The 22,550-nt window shown below is 36.8% G+C and overlaps 1 protein-coding gene across 4 annotated transcripts in view; it reads left to right on the forward strand.

The window, feature by feature from the left end:
- Nucleotides 1-22,550, forward strand: part of FBXW7 (F-box and WD repeat domain containing 7) — a 133,336-nt gene that overhangs the window by 50,466 nt on the left and 60,320 nt on the right. The window contains exon 1 of one of the 4 annotated variants that reach the window (XM_039365579.1): nt 13,495-13,806. The exons of the other annotated variants lie outside the window; for them this stretch is intronic. Coding sequence (XP_039221513.1) covers nt 13,660-13,806 — 147 coding nt within the window. The 5' untranslated portion in view covers nt 13,495-13,659. Of the gene's footprint in view, nt 1-13,494; nt 13,807-22,550 lie in introns of those variants that run through there. 4 annotated transcript variants of the gene reach the window in all.

Genomic DNA, 22,550 nt, shown 5'->3' on the forward strand with positions numbered 1-22,550 from the left:
AGTTTTCAAGAAAGAAGATTTAAAAACATGAATTGACAAGGCAATAAAACATTACTAAATAACTTCATAATAGGTGACTGTATATTTTCTAAACTTATTAAAACGCCATTTTAAACTGTGAACACTAGAGGGTGCAGTTAGATGCCTTCATATAACATTCAGTGATGCTCCAGTATAAATAACATTTGTACTGTTTTTCGTATTCTTGATATTTTTCAAAAAGTACAGGTAGTTCTTAACTTACAACCATTCAAAGTTATAATAGCACTGAAAGAGTGGCTTACTATTATTCCTCATACTTAATGACTGTCATGATATCTCCATGGGCATGTGTTCAAAATTCAGCTGCTTGGCAACCAGCATATTTATAACCATTGCAGTGTCCCAGGATCATGTGATTGCCATTTGTGACCTTTGGCTGGCTTCTGACAAGCAATGTCAAGAGGGGAAGCCAGATTCACAACCGCATAATTCACTTAACAACCATGGCCAGAAAGAATCATAAAATTGGGCTTGACTCACTTAACAATGGCCTTGCTTAATATCTGAAATTCTGATCTCAATTGTGCCATAAGTTTTAAAATATGGAGTACATACAGTCTTCACTTTGCAACCTTAATTGGGACTGGTAACTCCATCAGTAAATGAAGTGGTTGTTAGATGTTTGTGACCACCCTGCTTTCCAATAGCAGTACCACCAGTTACATTGTTAAATGAATCCTGCAATTGTTAGGCAAGGTCTGATCTTGATCCAAGCAATTGCCACTTGGTTCTTCTATCCCAGGGGTAGGCAACCTTAGCTCTTTTATGACTTTTATGCTGGCTCAGGAATTCTGGGAGTTGAAGTCCACGAGTCATAAAAGAGCGAAGGTTGCCTACCCCTGTTCTATCCTCAAGCCTCTGTTCTTCCAAGGCAACTGATTGCCTCCCCTGCATCTCCCCCTATCAGTCTGTCTCCTCTCCATCTCTGCCCTTTTGGCCACCCACACAGAATAAAAAAAACCTGTTGTATTCTCCCGCTGCGGCCCCCAGTGGACTTTCCTACTCGGCATAATTGTTGTGTTCTTTCTTTCTTCTCCTGGGCTTATCACTACCACTGAGGTGTGCAATCTCAAACCCCATGGCACAGCATACCAAGAGGCCCCTGAACAGTGCTGCACAGGTAGTCTCAGAACTGCAATGCAGCGAGAAGCTCTGGGACATTTTGCCACATCATGGCTTGAGAGCTTCTGAGAAGAGCCTGGCACTGATCACCTGGTTCTCTTGCAAGGCACTGTTTGAGGACTGGTTGCAAGTCCTATTTTTTTCAGTATTGTCATAACACTAAATGAAAATTATTAGTAACAAATTATAGATAATTCTTTTTTATATTTTGACTAACAATATAATAAAATGAAATTACATTTTAATGTAATATTTGTCCTGATGTTTGAATTTTTGAAGAGATCATCCAAATAAATTGATAAGAATTACTTAAATTTTCTCCTGTAAAAAGCATTTGACTCATTATCTACGTAATAAATATTTTTGGAGCAAAGATTTTTCTATTTACATTACTCTATAAGGACTGAGACTGTAATGCCTTTGCAAGTTGCCACCGCTTTAAGGCAAGTGCTTCCTGTAATGATTAATTTGTATTTGGGTATATGTGTCAAAGTTGACTTTTTTGGCATCCCAGATAATATTTAAAATTCATTATAGAACCAGCCAAGGCACTTGAGTGTAAAAAATAAAGCAATGAATTTGGACTATATTGACTATTTTCTATAATTGTGTATTTTCAATATCCTTATAAATTTTACAAGCTTACAGCTAATAGGTTATTTAATACGCAATTTGTTCTTTCTATTTTCTTGTACTTGTCTTGTGTTATTTGGCTCTGTAGAGTTTGATAGATTTATTGCACTTTTTTTCCTGGAGATGAAGGTCATGTACAAAGTCTTCCCTTCCATTTTTTTTTAAACAAGAATTCCATGAAATATATTGAAAGAAAGTGTCTGGCCCCAAGTCATTTAGTCAGCTTCCATATGAAAGGGTAAATCTGAATCATAGTCTTCTCCGTCTAGAACCTTAACCACAACACCGTTTTGCAGTACTGTATTTAACATTTTGAAACCTAAACAGACACTTAAATATCTGAAGTTCTACTTAAAATGGCAAAAGAGTGAAGGAAAACTATGTGTATTCCTTGCAAGTCTCTTATACTTGTATAAAGTGAATAGGGATTACTAGAAAGAATCAATAAGAATTTACAGGGAAAGAGGAAGACACTACTCTGTTCAAAGATTGTGTGAGTGGTCCTTTCTCCTTGAAAGCTATTATGAAAATTGTGATGCTGATGAAAATCCTAAAGGGTACTTACAAAGTGTTTATGTAAATGTTGAACAAATCTTTCATTTCTGCTTAATATATCTATCTTCATTGAAGAGAGATGAATATATTTACTTAATTGGAACCATGGTGGCATAGAATGCAGTATTGCAGGCTAATCCAGCTCAGTGCCAGGAGTTTGATCTTCACCGGCTCAGGGTTGATTCAGCCTTCCATCCTTCCCAAGTTAGTAAAATGAAGATCCAGATTGTTGGGGGCAATATGCTGACTTTGTAAATCGCTTAGAGCTGTAAAGCTTACATGGATCTGTATATAAGTGTAAGTGTTATTGCTATTAAGTTGGGAATGAATAACAAGGACACTTGAAGACAAATGTAATTCTGTTGTTGAATATTTAAGCTTTGCATTTTTAATTTAAATGTATTCTTGCTAGCATTATAACTCTTACAATGGTCTATTTGAAATTGTTTAAAAAGTGTTTTAATTTTTTAATTAATTATTTTTAATTAATTAACCTTTACTCAAACACTTTGCTTATAATATTTGAAAGAATGAAGCACTATCTATTAGAGAAGTAAAAACTATTCTTCTTGACTAGAGAGAGAGATTCATCATTTTCAGCTGCCTGGAAAGAGGCAATACAGAAGCTTCAAACAGTTCAAAATGCAACAGTGGGAGCTGTGGTGAACATGCCTTGATATGCCCATATAGCATTTTTACTTTGCAAGCTGTACTGGTTGCCAGTTTGCTTCTGGGTTTGGCAGTTCTTATTTGTAAAGCCATACATGACATAGGGCAATGGTGGAAAACCTATGGCACGGGTGCCAGAGGTAGCACTCAGAGCCCTTTCTATGGGCACACACGCTGTCGCCCCAGTCCTAGGCCTTCAGCTGAGTTTTATAAAAACTTTTCGCTTTAGGCCTCTGCTGCCGTGTGCAAAAAAAAAAAAAAGGTTCAATAAGTCAATTTCAACTTCTCACGGGAAAAAAAAGATCTTGCAAAGTGGGAATTGATTCATTGAACTTTTTAGTCCCACCCAGTCTGCTGTTACCCCTGCAGCCACACCCAGCCAATGGGCCATACTCACCCGGCACTCGATGATGCATAAGTAGGTTTTGGGTTGCAGTTTGGGCACTCAGTCTCTAAAAGGTTCGTCATCACTGACATAGGGCCTGATTAATTGAAGGACCACCTTTCTTTTATAGTATCTGCCCAACCACTTTGGTCTTGTAGAATTAGCATCTTCTGGGTTTCTTTAATTAAACAATGTTGTCTACCAAGAACCAGGAAATGTGCCTTCTGTAGCAGTGCCTGCCCTCTGGAATGAGGTTTCTCTTAAGATCCAGATAGACCCCACTCAGCTGTTGTTTAGAAGAGTCATGAAGACCTGGCTGTTACTCAGGCCTTTGGTAAGGGAGAGTGAGATCTTTCCCTTCATTCCATCTGTTCTGTTATTCTTATCTTGTTTTATATTTTGTAAAAATCCATTCTATTGTAATTATCTTGAGGTTGTGAACCACCCACATTCATTGGGAAGTATATCAGTATTATTATTACTAAATGAACAATAGCATTGCCCCCTTATTCACTCTGTTGTCACTGAAATTATTTGCATGTACAGATGTTCATCCAGATGTTCCTGAATCCTAATAGTGTAGGCTTTAGGTCTGTATGGCAGCTAGTGTAAACAAAGTTGAAAAGGTATGAAGTACTTGTGGGAATCACTCTCACTTAAATTGATTTGTGAAAGGCGTCCATTAGAGAACTTGATGCTTGAAGGATTGTATGATACGTAAGTATCACAAATATTATAAAGCTATATTATAATATTAATTATAATATAATTTATAATAATATTATAAAGATAATAGAAAAGGTCTCCAGCACTTAGTGGACTATCAAATCAAAATTTTATTATGGCCATAGAAAGAAATAAAATAGTTAAAAATGAAAATAGATAACATTTAAAATTAATATACAATGGGGCAAAAAAGTATTTAGTCAGCCACCAATTGTGCAAGTTCTCCCACTTAAAAAGATGAGAGAGGCCTGTAATTGTCATCATAGGTAGACCTCAACTATGAGAGACAAAATGAGAAAACAAATCCAGACAATCACATTTTCTGATTTGGAAAGAATTTATTCGCAAATTATGGTGGAAAATAAGTATGTGGTCACCTACAAACAAGCAAGATTTCTGGCTCTCACAGACCTGTAACTTCTTCTTTAAGAGGCTCCTCTGTCCTCCACTCTTTACCTGTATTAATGGCACCTGTTTGAACTTGTTATCAGTATAAAAGACACCTGTCCACAACCTCAAACAGTCACACTCCAAACTCCACTATGATGAAGACCAAAGAGCTGTTGAAGGACACCAGAAACAAAATTGTAGACCTGCACCAGGCTGGGAAGACTGAATCTGCAATAGGCAAGCAGCTTGGTGTGAAGAAATCAACTGTGGGAGCAATAATTAGAAAATGGAAGACATACAAGACCACTGATAATCTCCCTCGATCTGGGGCTCCACACAAGATCTCACCCCGTGGGGTCAACATGATCACAAGAACGGTGAGCAAAAATCCAAGAACCACACGAGGGGACCTAGTGAATGACCTGCAGAGAGCTGGGACCAACGTAACAAAGGCAACCATCAGTAACACACTATGCTGCCAGGGGCTCAGATCCTGCAGTGCCAGACGTGTCCCCCTGCTTAAGCCAGTATATATCCGGGCCCGTCTGAAGTTTGCTAGAGAGCATTTGGATGATCCAGAAGAGGATTGGGAGAATATCCTATGGTCAGATGAAACAAAAGTAGAACTGTTTGGTAGAAACACAACTCGTTGTGTTTGGAGGAGAGAGAATGCTGAGTTGCATCCAAAGAACACCATACCTACTGTGAAGCATGGGGATGGCAACATCATGCTTTGGGGCTGTTTCTCTGCAAAGGGACCAGGACAACTGATCCGTGTACAGGAAAGAATGAATGGGGCCATGTATTGTGAGATTTTGAGTGCCAATCTCCTGCCATCAGCAAGGACATTGAAGATGAAACGTGGCTGGGTCTTTCAGCATGACAATGATCCCAAACACACCGCCCGGGCAATGAAGGAGTGGCTTTGTAAGAAGCATTTCAAGGTCCTGGAGTGGCCTAGCTAGTCTCCAGATCTCAACCCCGTAGAAAACCTTTGGAGGGAGTTGAAAGTCCGTGTTGCCCAGCGACAGCCCCAAAACATCACTGCTTTAGAGGAGATCTGCATGGAGGAATGGGCCAACATACCCGCAACAGTGTGTGCCAACCTTGTGAAGACTTACAGAAAACGTTTGACTTCTTTCATTGGCAACAAAGGATGTATAACAAAATATTGAGATGAACTTTTGATATTGACCAAATACTTATTTTCCACCATAATTTGCAAATAAATTCTTTCCAAATCAGACAATGTGATTGTCTGGATTTGTTTTCTCATTTTGTCTCTGATAGTTGAGGTCTACCTATGATGACAATTACAGGCCTCTCATCTTTTTAAGTGGGAGAACTTGCACAATTGGTGGCCAACTAAATACTTTTTTGCCCCCACTGTACATTTTTCAGACCCAAGGAGAAATGAATAGTAGATACACATTGCAGAATTGGGCAGCTCAGAAGTGTATTTCTGAAATGTGGTCAGTCAGGAGAAAGGACAAATAGAATTTATGATCTCTCTCAGAAATGTCTTAAAGATAGGATAAATGAAATATATATAGGATTTTCTGTAGAGATAGAACAGGGGAAAAGCTTTGCTCTCCATACAATTACATATACATTGAAGAAGGAGAATATTTTTGTAATGCAAGATTGTATAGGACAGCGAAACGGAACTAAAAAAGTGCAAGATCTCATCAGTTGAAAAAAAAAAACTAAACAGGATTGAGTTAATTAGTATTTGGATCAGAGACCATCAATGAATGCTAGGCCTATACACTAAATTAAGAATTCAGAAAACCTCTTCGAAGACGACTGTGGCAAATTGCTGTCATAACAGTGTCATGTTGACATCTGAGGATATTATTATGTTTCTATCTTGAAAGTTGTGTGTGCAGAACTGAATTATCCAGACAAACCATAATAATTGGATTTAACTTTACAATCTCAATTTCCTTCCTCAGAGCTTTTGCCTTTATTCTTTGAAGTACCTAAAAGATTCCTTTTGATTTCAGCCAGATATGATGAGTGAATGGTGTTATCCACTCATATGTGTGATTTATTTCTCACATTGATAAAATAACTAACAAACATCAAAGTAAATTTATTTTGTAAATTTATATAGCTGGTCATCTCACAAATGTGACTGAGCAATGTGAAAAATTAAAAACAATACAACAAAAAATCTTTAAGGACCGTTAAAAAGACAAAAGTCATTTAAAAATAATAAATACTTGTAAACTCCCCTTCGTTCTGAAAAGAAGCAGGAAACTCTTTACATAGGATGAATGGAAGGAAATAAACATAAACAAACCAGTTTAAAGTTGTCTTTATATAGATTTTTAATTTGAACAAAGAGCACTCACTGGAATTTTTCTTCTAATAGATTCTGTTAATTAGACCTCTAGGAAACTAGAAGAGATCCTAAAACGTTTATAAAAAATAAAGAGATCTTAATTTCTAGATCTAGTCAACTGTCAGCATATAACAGCTACAGGCTGCCAATATGTAGTGATCTGCTTCAATTATATATTACGGCACCTTTATCTGGATCATATTTCTATTACAGGTAGTCCTCACTGATTGTAATTGGGATTTAGAATTATCACTGAGCAACACTGTCATAAAGCATGATCTCATGAGCGTAGTGACTTACAATGGCAGTTCCATCAGTCCCAATTGCTATTGTTAGATGAATCCCATTATCACATGATCACCATTGGTGACTTCGAGCTGGTTTCTCTATTGACTTTGCTGGAAGCCAGCAGTGAACTTCCCAAATGTTGATCACATGATTATGGAATGCTAGACTGTTGTAATAGCAGGCTGGTTGCTAAACTCTAGAGTGATGATTACATGTCTATCGGGATAGCTGCAATATGAAGACTGGTAAGTCTCCTTTGCTCAGCACCATCATAACTTTAAACAGTCATTGAATGATTGGTTGTTATATGAGGATTACCTATAATTCAATTTTTATTCACTTTTCTATTCAGAGGCACATAAGACAGCTTAAATGCTAATCTGAAAGAAGTTATTTACAGAGGATGTTAAAGAACTCTTGAAAAGACTGCATTAATATAGTATAATATAGTATATGAACTACATAATACATAAGAACTTACTTAAAACAGGTAGCAGAAACTAGTTTGCATCAGAGAAATAAAAAAGATATTTTCAGTTTCCTGCAGCTAAACTCACAATAACATTAATTACTGGATCACAAAGAAGCCCTGTAATAGTATCTTAGTTTGCAAATGGGAGAATTCTGTAATTCATGTAATTCCAAGAATTTAAATGGGGTACTTTCTGGCAAGCTTTCAAGATCTGTTATTGTACCCTACAATAATTGACTTCAAAGAATTCTTGCAGTGTCTGTTTTCTGGCCTGGTCTATCTTGAAGAGCTGACACTAGTGAATCATATAGAGTTTGTGTCCTAATTGCATTCTCTTCTGCACAATTGATGGAACACTGACAGCCTTCATCTGATGTACTATCAAAATAAAGCTACAGATAGTTTCCTTGTTTATTTCAGAAGCCAGAACTGTTTTCTTTCCTTCTTACACTTCAAGTTTATGAAAAATCAGGAAAAAGAAGTGCCATATTGACACTGCATGACACTAGTCATGTTTAATCTGTTTCACTTGTGGCCTATCAGGATGGATCAAAGGAAAGGACCACCTCAGCCATTTTTAAGCAATTGAGAGATCACGAGGCTTTGTGCAATAAACCATCCAAACACAGCACAAATCATTCAGCAGATTTCAAGAACTTTCCTCACTAGAAAAAAATGATAAGGTAACAGTCTGGTTTATCAGTTTCTCCACTACTACAGAATCAGTGCATTTTTTTCTTAATACATGAATACTGTTTATCTAAGGGTCTTATCATGCAACTGCCATTGCTTGTTAAAACGACTTCTGGTCTTGTTTTCTCTTTCTGCTCATTCTCAAATAGCTGTTAGGCAGATAAATTTTAGTATTTGGTTTATGGAACTGATTGAGAACAACAATATTTTTTTTATAAAAAGTAATGTTATCATTTTTAGCCTGCTGTTTCTTAAAAAACCTCTGAAGGTGATTTACAAGGTTAGTGATGTGATTAAGTCATGATCTAAACCATGGGTGTCAAACTCGATCACGTCATGTGACATGACGTATCGCAATGTTTCTTGCCTTTGCGGAGCCTGGGTGGCCTGTGCATGACGCATCCGGCCGAGTTTGACACCCGTGATCTAAACTGTATAAATTGGGATAGAAATCCAAATTAAATCATTTCTGATAGATGGCTCTCTAGACTAACTTTGAGCACATCTGACAAAGGAGAGCCTACCAGTTTTCAGAAATACTGTTTTTCTAACATTCAATTAAAAATTATAACCGTTAGTTTATATTCTGTACTCTGGAACAATGGAAAACAAGTTTTTACCTTATGTCACATTCTTTCAGATCCTTGAAAAGTGCTATCATATCCCATCTCAGTCTTTACTTATGAAGGCGAAATGCCCAATTTCCATCAAGGTCTTTGTATAATTTTTATCTAGTAAACTGATTGTTCTCTTTGTTCTTCTTTTACTTTTAATGATCACATTTGGTATAACCATCTTTAACTTCATCTGTACACAACAGTCAGTATATCTATTGATCAGGATAGAATAAAGTGGAAATTACTTCCATTATTTGGAAATTATACTTTTGTTGATATACATTGTATTTTTCTTTTCTGCATTATTACTTCTGAGTTTTTCTGAGGATTTACACTGTAAAAAATTAGGATCTTAAATATATCTAAAAGAATGATTGCCTCTATTATTGCATATATTTTAAATGTGTACCAGTACACAACAAAACAATCACCAAGCAAATTCTTCAAGAGCAACTGTAGTAGTTATTCTAACAGCTGGCACTATCCTAAGACAACCAAAGAGTTTAACTTAATCAACACATAAATCATGTTATAGCCAATAAGGATTGGAGTGACATTTCTAGAATATTTGAAGAACACAAGATGATGCAGCTGGGTCTGTGTTACATATTTGAAATAGTTTATGGAATATTTTAATGTAGGAATGAAGACAAATGTTCTTGAAACACTAATTTAAAGCAGGTAGGAGAAGTGAACTAGGAATTGCTGTTTTCTTTGAAGAAACGCTGATGTTCTGTGCACAAAAATAAACCTCCTATGTTTAACTAATTTACTTCATGAACACATTTTTTATTCTTTTCATGTAGAATTGTTTGAGATAATTTCACATAAATACACATTCTCTCTCTCCCTCCCTCCCTCTCTCTCTCCCCCCCTCTCTCTCCCCCATAGGACATATAGTGTAACAAAAGTAAAAATAAAAAAGAGGGTAATCCACTAGATAATTTATTTAGTTTGGGATTAGCACTTGGTTAACTGAAACTTATTTTGATACTATGCTGCTGAACCAATCAAATAATGGATGAAATTAACTTCTCCTTTCCTTTCCCCTTCTAATTTGTAATCCCTTACAAATAAATTATAACATTATTGCACTTACCTGAGATTATAATAAAATGGGCTATCAAGCGCAGAAAATCAAGAATTCAGGCAGTTCAAACGAATATAGGTGTATTGTATGCTAATGTTCTCTACATGAATCTGAACTACTAATGGTCAAAGCATATTGGTGGCAGGTAAGAATTCAAGGTGGGCTGGACATAGAACTCTTGTGGGCAAAAGGGTCTCGAGACTGATGATGGGTTTAAGGCCTTCCTCAGGTTCAACCTAGCAATTTCCTACAGGGACAGAGTTAATTCTAGTAATGCATTCTATAATAGTCTCTTAGCATTCTGCTATCTACATAAAAATGAGATTAATTTGTATTTAGATATTTCACTGAGTGATGCTGATGTTACAGCAGAAAGATACTAGATTTACTGATACTGAGATTTTTATGTGCCACCCTGAGCAGCTTATAGGAGTGTAATAGTAATTAAATAGCAAGCAATATTTTCAATAAAATGTAAAATCAAGGTATTTTTAAAAATTAAAATATCTGCATGAGATAATGAAATGCTTAAAACATAAATATTCACGAATAATGTAAGGCTTCTGCTTTCTGAATAAGAAGTTTCACAAATTTCACATAGGCACAGAAATAGTATTATCCTTTAAATTTTTTTACAAATAACTGCTTCCTACGAGAAGCCTTTGTTTGTAATTAGCTCTCAGGAAACTCGGGATTTGAGATTTTGTACAAGCACATTTACTTTTTCAGTATAACAGGAAGATCACTACAGTTCATCTATTTGAACAGGAATCCTTCTGTTGAAAAGCTCAGGCATGTTGTTAAAGCAATATTTGAAGAAATAAATGTCTGTCTCACGCCCCAATGTCTTGCATTTTTTTAGGTTTTTTCAGTGATCTCTTCAAAAGAAAGCCAAATTGTAACAAATAATAAGGTAATTAGTGCAAAGCAACTTGAAAAACAAAATGAAACATAGTGACCAATAGGAATAACATAATACCCTTCAAAATTTATTCCTTCAGATATGCTGAGAGTCACCTTGAACCGTAAGATGAGGCAGCAAATAAATTTGATAAGTAAATAAAATACCCATGTATTTGCTCTACACAGACATAGAAAACTCAGGAAGCAATGTATCCGGTAGCTTATGCTTTTCTTTAAATTGAAGATCTCCTGCATAAGTTAGAAAAAAATCTAAAACACATAAGAGTTTTAAGTTTAAGCTGTGGTGGCACAGTGCTTAGATTGCAGGGGTTCGATCCTTATCAGCTCAAGGTTGACTCAGCTTTTCATCCTTCCAAGGTCAGTAAAATGATGACCCAGATTGTTGGGGGCAATAGGCTGATTCTGTAAATCGCTTAGAGAGGGCTGTAAAGCACTGTGAAGTGGTATATAAGTCTAAGTGCTATTTAAGCAGCAGGATGTTTCCTTGAAAAATTTAAAGAGGAAATGGAGGAGATACAAGTGGCTCAAAAGGAAGGAGCTAGGTAACAAATGCAGCAAGAGATTGAGGAAGAGACTACTATAATGGGCATTACAAGTATAGACTTTTTATGTTCACAATGTAAACAAGAATTTTAAATGCTTAATGTGGAATATAAAATGGGCAAATACCTTGCAAAAAAGTATTTCACTATTTTAAAAAGTTAAAGCAAGATGTAATTGATTTACCAGAAATGTAAAAAAATGGACAAAAATATTTGATTCATAAAAATTTGAGGGAACAATTTATTATGTCAGGGACAAGTAAGCAAATGAGTTGTTTTATATATAAACCCACAACTATGATCAAAACTGCTATTGACTGATGATTATGGTAAATAGGTAGGGGTTGAAATTAATTTGAATAAACCAAGATTGTGATATATGCTTCAAATGATAACAAAGCTATATTCTTTAAAGGACAATGAAAAACTAATAGATTTGCCATATGGAAATTGGTGTTTTTTAGGAGACTGAAATGGCATAGTTTGCCCACAAAAATATAGATTTTCTGTGAAAGGCATTAAAACAACTGATGGCATTTTTAAAAAAATGATAGATAACTTTAAGTCTATAGAAATTGTAACTAAAAATATATTTCTCTGAAAAGTACAGATCTTGTTGAGGAACATTTTGGATTTTAAAAATCTTGGTACATGTATTAACAAAGTGAGGATACTGCCAGACTTTCAATAATCCAATATCTTTAACATACAAGAGGAGAGTTAGAACTTATAAAGGGAAGCTAAAGCAAACTTTAGCTACAAAGGGAATCAGTAATGGAGGACTGTAAAAAGAAATTGAAAGAATTTTTTGAGATCAATATTTAAAAATTAATAATCATGTGAAACCAGAACTTTTCTGATTAGGATTTATGAGCAGCCAATTAGAAACTATTTATGGAGGATTTTTTTAAAATGATAATAGCAGCAAGGCTACTACATGGACAAAGACTGAAAAATACTGAAATGTCACAATTTGCAGAAATGGCAAAGTGACCTGTTTGATTGGGGATTAAACAATAAATACTATTATAAAAGACTGAAGATCCTTTATTAACTTTTGAAAATAAAAATAAAATGAGTAATTTTTGGATTTTCTGATTAAAAAGTATTGAATATGGGAAGATAGGGTTTTTCTTTATTTGTGTTACAGTATCTAATAAAATTATATATTAAGGAATCTTGCTGCCATTATCAGATTGGAGACCAAAATTATAGAATATGTAATAAAGGCAAAGTTGAGAATATATATCCATAATAGAAGTGTAAACAAATGTAAATGGGAGTGGTTCCCTTATATACTATACATTACACACCAAGACAATTTTAGATGGAATCTGATTTCTAAAATAAAACCATGAGACTGATAAAAAAGATACATAAACTAAACAAATAATAGCAATCTTCAGTGTTCAGTGTAAAGCACAATATTCAGGTTGTGATCATCAGTTGGGGAAACAAATGGAAAGAAATGGAAAATATATCACTAGAAAATTTTCCCATGATGTTTTTATTCTTCATTTCTCCCTACTTTATTCTCCTGTTGCAATCTAATATAGACATTTTCATTTTATTATTCTAACAATAAAAATATATTTCAAATTAAATAAATCTTACATAGATTTATTTACATAGACACGTGTGTGTACACAAAGACGGGTACAATTCAAGCTCTAATAGGTATAATTTATTCATGGTTTCTATGATTAAGATTTAATAGTGTATTTGTTTGAAATAGTTGTAATTGAAAATATTAAAGCCTGGTCTCACTTAAATCTATCAGAACCATAATATACATAATTGACTTTAATTTTGTAACTCAGCTGCTTTAGTTCTAAGCATTTGCTTTTTTTTCCATGTCACTTATGTTGATAGTATATGTGTTAGTGATACTGCATGGGTGGGCCAATGGCTATTTGATTGGCAGGGACAGTCTGTTGCCATAGTCGTTTATAATTCCTGTCTATGCTAGGATAGTTTGTACTTCACTTAGCAGCAGACAGGTCAAGACACTTATTAGGAGAGACTGAGACAAAGGCAAAGCAGGCCCTGAAAAGCGAATCTCTGCTTTAAAATCCTCAGTTGTACTAGATACTATTTTGTATTACTTTTTTTTTAGTAATGCCCTTTTATTGAAAATAATTTTGGACCAAGTGACAATAGTATAATGTCAAAACCAGGGAAAACTTCCTTAAATCATGGCTTGGTTTCTTTCGATCTTCCAAGTACAAAAGAGCCTTTGCCACACCAGACTGTGATGAAGATATTTAGCATCAGCATTATTACCCAAGGTCTTCCTTTTTGTCGTAGACGGGTAAGTGTTAAAACGTTTGCCCCTTCTATGGGAAGGAATATACCTAAGACATGAAATTACATATCTCAAGTATTGTAACTTGGTTGTAATTATTTCCAGTTCGTAAATCATTATTTCTTTATAGTAAGAAAAATAAATATATAATATATGCTTTAAGAAGGTTTGATTCCTTTTTATTAGCACACTTATTAATCTCAAAATAAATGTCAAAGAACAAATACAAGATTATGAAAAAAAATGTGTAGCATTTTCTGGAAATTTGCTCAGTGCTTCAGCAAGATAACTTCCTTTGTAACTGCTGATACAGATGAGGAATAAATACATGTTATTTGAGAAACATATTTTTTTTACCTTGTTGAAATGGTAACATTAATATTTTATATGATTAAAGTGTACTGAACATTTCATGTCATAAAATGACTTGGTTTCTCAGTAATAAATTGTTAGCTTTTAAGTTACTGTAATTTTAAATATTACTAATAAAGTCAAATAATTATATGTATTTCTTATATTGCTTTCATATTTCATGTCTATCTTAAATGTTTCTTAATTCAAAAAACTTTTCTTAAACAATTCTAATTAAATTATACTGTAATACTTCAGCAAAATACTTTTATCACACAATATTACATGAGTTGTTTAATATGGTATATTTGTATTTCTCAAATACTTCTTAAGCTTTGCTTGAAATTTTGAATTAATTTCCTGTGATGTGATTAGATATCAGTTCAAGATATCTATTGTTCTCTCAAAAATTTACACAGTGAAATCACTGAAAATAATTGATTAAATGATCTTGCTTGCACTTAATACTAGAAAGTTTCCTTCTCATTTAGACTACAGATCGGATGATCTATCAGTTGGGGTTACCTGATATGTATGCTACAGTTTACTTAGGTTAAAACAGATGTGGTAACGATGTTTAGTAATGCTTCTGAAGGTTAAGACTATTTCTCTTTAGGAAAAAAACATAATTCTTACTTATGGGTAAGAGTTGACTGATAAACAATTTGGAAGCATATTCAAATTTTAAATATGATCAATATATTGAACATTCTTAATTATTTAAACCTTTATAGTACCAGTTTTCTCCTTGTTTGAACTCAGTCATGTATAGGAAGCAAAAGTGTACAGCAATCCTTGCAGTAAAAATACTTTCTGTTAGGAGATCTGACATTTCAAGTCTTATGTGTCTCTATCACTAGTTATATTCAGCTTCCATTGAGCGCATTACTATAAATGGCCATAGAACTCAACAGTAACCATCTATATTTCTGTTACTTCAATCAAGAAGCATAAAGAGGTCTAACTATTTTTTTATATATATTAAATGCTGGATCTTTTCATTTTAACATGCAGATGTATTTAGCAGTTTCTAGTTCACAACTGAAACATCTATAGGAAAACTATTTCTCAACTAAATGAAATCCCACTTCCGGCTATACAATATTTCTTAAAAAACTTATTATTAGAATTCCTGGTTGAAAGTTTAATCTTCCTTATTATTAATACTAAAGAAAGTTACATTGTCATTTTGGTTTACTGATTTCACTGCAAAGAAGCAATCTCTATTCTTCTGAAAGCATACAATTTTGCAGTATGATTCAGTGGATTTTAGAAGCTGCAGGAAACTGAAGTCATTTTATTTTTATCTGGTCTACTACCTATTATTTTACAAAATGAAGTCTGCTTGTTTTGTTTAGTATCTCTCTAAGCAGTTAGAAGTTTTACTCAGCTCATTTAACAGTAAAAACGTATATCCTACAGGGACATGCAACTTATGCTAATATAGTGCAAGCTTCATAGCTATCATCTTCTGTTTGGATTTTTGCAGTGCAGATTAAATGGAGCTAGTCTTGAAGAATATCTGGAAGCTTCAGCTCCTACAGAATGCGCCTGCATGAGCAATCTTGGGTGCTCAAAGAATGGTGGACATAACACCTCTATTGCCCAAGCTGCATTGGTGCCGGTTTGCTTCCAGGTCCAGTTCAAGGTGTTGGTTTATGACCTTTAAACCCCTATATGGCAAAAAAGCTATGTTACCTATGGAGCTGTCTTTGCTCCAGTTTTTTTCATGTGCAAATTCTGTAAGAGGAATAGATATATAGATACTTATTTTGTGGCAACCCAAAGTAATGCAATATTGAAATGATTGGGGAGGGGAGATGATTGGTTATTCATACTTTTTTATGCAGTAATTCAATCCAGTAAAATTTATGTATAATTTATAGCATTTAGGAAAATTATTTGCTCTATGAAGCCACAAAGTTTCAAAAAGTTTTCTTCATAATGTCATTAGTGACATGTAGATAATGATAAATGTAACATTTATGGACAGTCTTTAAACTTGACCTTTATAGGCATTGCTTTTGCATTCTTGATGCTATGTAGTATATTTAGTGAAAAACACTGAAAAACGCTTATAACAAGTTCATATTGAAAGTGTTACAATTGTAACTTTACTCTTTTGAGTATTGCAAAACAGTCATAACTTCATAAAATGTTAATGTCTATACTTGCAACAATCAAGTAGAGCCAAATGGAGGCACATATCTATGAGTAAAATAGACCACGCTCATTTTTCTTATCTCTGAAATGTCCTCTACTTTCCCAGCTTAATTTTTTCCCTAACCTGAACAGCTGAGTATATTTTGAAACTAGTCACTAAACTGTAGCAGCCTTCAGATTTTATTTTATAATAAAAGGTACGGTATCCTAATATAATAAAATTTATCCTAGAACTAATAAATCTGCGAAATTTGAGCATTATATTAATTTTAAAACTAAAATTTAATGTGCAAAAGTTGCATGGGACAGAAGTATGATGGGCTGAAAAGGAAATGTTTGTAACCTCGTTTAATGATTGATTGATTGATTACTACCTCTTCAAACAGAAATACACTTGGCAGGTAACATAAACATCAGACTGCCAACTTTGTTCTAGAAGTTTTCAATCTCTGCTTGTATTCATAGTTAAAATCCCCAAAACATTGTTCAATTGAATCAAAGATTAGCATTTACATTAAAAAAGGGTACTGTTCGGCAGTTCTTACTTTTTATTTCCATCTCTTTCAATCTGAATAGCTTCTCCATTAATTGATCTCAGCAAAACATATGCCCTGGTTTTGTGTTCTTTAATTTTTATTTATGCCAGACTTGTCCAAGTCACTACATATTGCCAATCATGAGAGTCCTTATAGAATGCCAGTCTAAAAAAGATGAGTTATTTCAAGTTTACATTCTTGGATAAAGACTATAAACTAAACTATTCATTTGAAAAAAAGGATTTATTATTAGGCTTCAGTAGCTCACAAAGTTTACAGAATTCAAACAATGTTTAGAAAAACATACGTATAACTACAGGGAAATTAAATTTAGTGTTTGGTCAACTTGTATAAGTACACTCTATATTGTTATATTGCACTTTTACTATATTAAATATACTTTTATAAAGATACATGCTGATAAAGCATTTCATTGTGTGGTCTGATGAAATTTGAAAAAAGTTATTTCTTAATTTGCAGAATTTTAACCGTCACGCATTAAGATTCTACCTCTGAAATTCAGAATTCATGAACCCTTTACCTTGAGGGAAGAGAATCTTTAAGATCACTTTGCAGAGCAAAAATTCATATAGTCCTGTGAAAGAAGTCAACCTTATTTAACATTTTCTCTGCAAATACCAAATTACAGACTTTCATACCTGTTTTATTAAATATTTGTCATGGAATGCAATGTTAGTATTTTAGTGGTGTATAAATGAATCGGCAGTTCTAATTGTTCTGAGCTACAAATGGCAGACATTCCTGAAAGCAAGTTGCTATTAATAACATTGTTATACATTTTCTTCTCATGATAATGCCAACAGCTGACAAGAATGCAAGCAGTCTTGGCTATTTGCTTTAGTGCAGTTGCATTCCATTCACATTTTTCTCATAGCATGTTGTTCTTCAACATCCCATTTTAAGAGGTTCCCTAATTCCAAGATGGGTATCAATTCATAATTTTGGCATAGTTCCTTGCACTTGAGAAAGAAGTGTTTATTGCAGACCTCTTTTTTGATGCTAACAATATCATGCTGATGTTAGTTTCATTTTAGGTTTTAATTATTTACTGGTTCCATATGTTACTGATCTTGTTCCTTGAGACTATGCCTTCTTCCTGAACAGCATTATTATTGACATAATTTTATATACTGAATTTTCAAATTTACATTCAATTTAACTACTACTTTATCAAATAGGTAAACCAGAGTTTGGAAATGTTTGCAGTGCAAGGGTTGGCTTAAGGGATCTCAAGATAAAGATAATGTAATAGCTAATGTCTGGACTGATGCAGTTTTGATTTATTAGTCTAGATTTTCAGTTTCTGTTTGCATATACACATGAGAAGTAAATGGTTGACCTTGTATGTACTTTCAGAGTAGCACTGTCAATTCTTACATATAGTTCATATTAACTCAGTTTACAAATATTGTACACTGCCCAATCATAGGCTCTTAAGTTGTTTACAACAATCAGTATAAAACAAAGTTCTTTTTTTTAAAAAAAACACCCATACAAAATCAACACAGAAACCAAAGACCTAAACATAGGCTTAGTACATACTTAAGCAATGATCAGGACAATATATAATAACATTTTATCCAACTATTACCTACATTTAAACCCAAAGAAAGATGATAGTCTTCACCTCTTTCCCAAATAATAACAGAGAGAGTATAATTTTTGTGGCCCTGAGCATTTGATAGAATGGGACAGCCCCCAGATGGCCCTTTTCTATGATCTAACCCCCTTCTCTCAAGTGAAGATTACCCAGGATTACCCACACGTCTCATATCAGTCACACTATCAACATCAACACATCTGGAGATTCCTTCAGCTTCCTGGTTACTGCTGACAGAAAAGCTGTCTCTTTGCCTCAGTGGTCAGTTCAGAAGTCTCATACGAGCCACAGCATCACCTGAATCTATTGGTTACCTTCCCTCAGCAGTAATCGGGCAGCCTTTTCTAAACACATGGAAAAGATTTTCTCATCCTAACTCATCCTAATAAGTACATAAGGCACGTGTTTTGAACTCATAAAAATGTTTGTGTGTTTTAGCCTCTTAATTATCCTTTGTTAAATAAAAAGTCTGTTTATTGGGAAAGTGAATGGAAGGGTAGAAACCTTTTAGACCTTAATGATAACCTTCTAATATAGTGATTGAATAAATTCTCACAACTATTTTCTATTGCATGTTGATGCTCTTCTGATTATGTAAAACAGTGGTTCTCAACCTTTTTAATGCCACAACCCACAACCGGTCATACGTTGAGGACTAAACCGGTGATAAGTCGAGGACTAAACCGGTTGTAAGTCGAGGATTACCCAACCGGTCATAAGTCGAGGACTTTTCCTGCCCTGGAGCGTCGCACGTGCGTGGTGCCTCCCCCTGCGCCGGCCGAGGTGTAGCTGGCAAGCAGCAGGGACGGAGCAGGCCGACCACCAGCTGGGCCACCAGCTGGCCCAGCCCAAGGGAGGTAAGGCACCCGCCGGAAAAGGGGAAAAATGGCGGACAGCCTTGCTTGGCGACCCCTGTGAAATGGTCAATCGACCCCAAGTGGGGTCATGACCCATAGGTTGAGAACCACTGATGCAAAATATATATTCCTTGAAAAGAATTGTTCATGATTTCTGGAGCTTATGAATTCAGATTTTTGTCCTTATTTATTTGAGTAGAAGTATGACTATTAGAAAGGTCTGCAACACTTTTGATTTTAAAAAGTATCATCAAAAAGGTTTAGAAATAACTATTCTCCAGCATGAGGATGGAGAATCCACGAATGGGTTTGCTTCATCTTCCTGCCCAATTAGACTAAGTCTGATAACTTGTCACGCCTCCTGCTGGGTCAGAGCCTAACCCAGTCTCAACTTAGTCTCAGCCCAGCAGGACACGATTGTGTTGGCTCCAGTCATCAGACTAGTCTAGCAGGTCGTATAAGTTTTCATTTGTTGTTCCAAAGACCTCAGGGGGGGGGTGGAGGGCAATACTAGACCTGAAGAGACTGAACTCCATCTGGCCTTCAAAAAATTCAAAATGCAAACACTCCAGTCTATTCTGTCCAGCATCAGACGGGAGGATTTCCTGACGTCTATAGACCTCACGGAGGCATATTTGCATATTCCCATTCTTGTTGGCCATCGGAAGTTCCTCAGGTTTTGTTACCAACACCGTCACTACCAATACAAGGCACTACCGTTTAGCCTCTCGTCTGCCCCACGAGTGTTCACAAAAATCTTAGCTGTACTGGCCGCTCACCTATGGCTTGTCCCGGTACGCATCCAGTGCTACTTGGACGACATCCTGATACAGTCCCCCTCCTTTCAGGCGGCCCAATCAGACCTGGCCCTGTCCATCAATACCCTCTAGAGCTATGGTTTTCAGTGAACTTTCAAAAGAGCTAAATGATCCCATCTATCCGCCTCCTTCACCTGGGCGCGATCATAGACACAAGGGTCTGCAAAGTCTGTCTCTCGCAGGAGCGCCAAGACAGCATTCAGATCCTGATATGCTGGATCCGAAGGGAGCGTGTAGTCACACTAGCCATACTGTCACAGCTCCTAGGAAAGATGGTTTCTTGTATGTCAATAGATCCATGGGCCAGACTACACTCCAGAAGCCTGCAGTGGTTTTTGCTCCCATTTCAGAGGCTAGGCACCAGTTCTTCCAACCAAAGGGTATCAGTCCCACTTCAGACCCTAAAATCCCTCCGGTGGTGGTCCTCCCCAGCAATAGCCAGGGGCTCCTTATTCAAGGAACTAGTCAGGGTTACCTGACGCCAGTCTGTTTGGCTGGGGAGCACACCTTCAATCGCAATGGGCTCAGGGCAGGTGGTCCTGCTTGGATTTGAAGCACAACATAAACTGGTTGGAGCTTAGAGCCATACACCTGGCCCTACACCACTTCAGAGACAGGGTGGTGGGACAACACATCCTGGTGCTCACAGACAATGTAGCTGCAAAGGCCCATGTGAACCAAAGGGGGTACCCAGTCCAGGTCCCTCATGACCGAGGCTCAGTTGTTAGGTTCTTGGGCAGAGGCCAATCTCTCCTCCCTCAAGGCAGAACACATCTTGGGAGAGGAAAACTTGCAGGCGGACTCTCTAAGCAAGTCAATGGTGGACCACTCTGAGTGGTGCCTGGATCCCTCCCTGTTCAGGGAAATTTTGGACAGGTTCGGACTTCCGATATTAGACCTGTTCGCCTCACTGCTGAATTCTCAGCTTCCAAGATTCTTCTCCTGGTTCCTTTCTCCAGGGGCGGAGAGGGCTATACGCCTTTCCCCCTCTTCCTCTGATCCCGGCAGTCATCCGGAAGGTACTCCAGGAACAGGCAGAGGTCATACTGATTGCTCCACACTGGCCAAGACAACCGTGGTTTGCCAACCTTGTAGGCCTTTCCATCTCCCCCCCCCCGTGGAGAATCCCTCCAGACCGCATTGCCCTCAGTCAGGGAGCCCTGCCGCATCCAGAACCCCAGTGGCTCCAGTTAATCGCCTGGCACTTGAGCGGCAACTCCTAACCCGAGAATCCTATTCAACGAGGGTCATCTCCATGATTCAGGCATCCAGGCGCCCCTCTACGAATAGGATCTACGATTCCACGTGGAGAAACTTTAGTCTCTGGTGCACCAGAAAACAATTAGATCTTTCGTCCATCACCATCCCGAGAATCTTAGAATATTTGATGGAGGGACTCAACAAGGGCTTATCGCCCAAAACCATCGTCAGGCGAGTTGCGGCTCTGTCAATGGTGCTACAGTGTGACAATTCGCCCCCTTTAGCTCAGCATCCCATGGTGCGTTCCTTCATCAAAGGGGCAACCAACACCAGATCACCTGCGGTCCATCGATATCCCTCTTGGGACCTCTCACAAGTTTTGCAGACCCTCATCTCACCTCCGTTTGAGCCCATTAAGACCTGCACACTGCGGCTCTTGTCCTTCGTGGTAGCTGTCATGTCAGCCAGATGCATATCGGAGCTGGCAGCCTTCTCAGTCAGGGAGGACCTATGTGTTTTCAACAGCGACAGAGTGGTCCTTTGATTAGATCCATCATTTGTTCCCAAGGTTAACTCCTTGTTTCACAGGTCCCAGGAGGTGATACTTCCTAACTTTTGCCCTCGTCCGTCTCATGGCCTAGAATCACAGTGCACACTCTGGACGTTTGCAGGGAACTATGCCAGTACATCAAGCGGACTTCTGCTTTTTGCAGGTCAGGGGCACTATTTATCTCCTTTCAACCCTCTTCCATGGAGCAGAAGGTTTCGTCATCGACCATAGGCAGATGGATTAGGGCTTGCATTACAAGGGCATACCAATTGCACTCCTTGACCATTCCAAGTTGTATCACCGCTCATTCCACCCACAACACTGCAATATTGGCAGCTTGGGCAACACAGGCATCCATTGGAGCGATCTGCAGAGTGGCGACTTGGTCCTCACTTTCCCCATTCGTAAGGCACTACAAGATAGATAAGTTTGCCTCCGCGGACGCCTCATTTGATCGGACAGTGTTACAACAAGTAGTGTCATCAAGTGGGACATGGCCTGACCAATTCCCTCCCATAAGGACAGGGCAGCTTTGGTATGTCCCATTCGTGGATTCTCCATCTTCATGCTGGAGAAGGGGCGTTGTCTTGAACGCCTTTTCTCAGCATGATGATGGAGAATCGACACCCACTCCTCTAGTATCTGTCAGGTCCT

Source organism: Crotalus tigris, unplaced genomic scaffold, assembly GCF_016545835.1.
Source record: "Crotalus tigris isolate CLP2741 ecotype Arizona unplaced genomic scaffold, ASM1654583v1 scf7180000020129.766959, whole genome shotgun sequence".
Taxonomy (NCBI): Eukaryota; Metazoa; Chordata; class Lepidosauria; order Squamata; family Viperidae; genus Crotalus; species Crotalus tigris.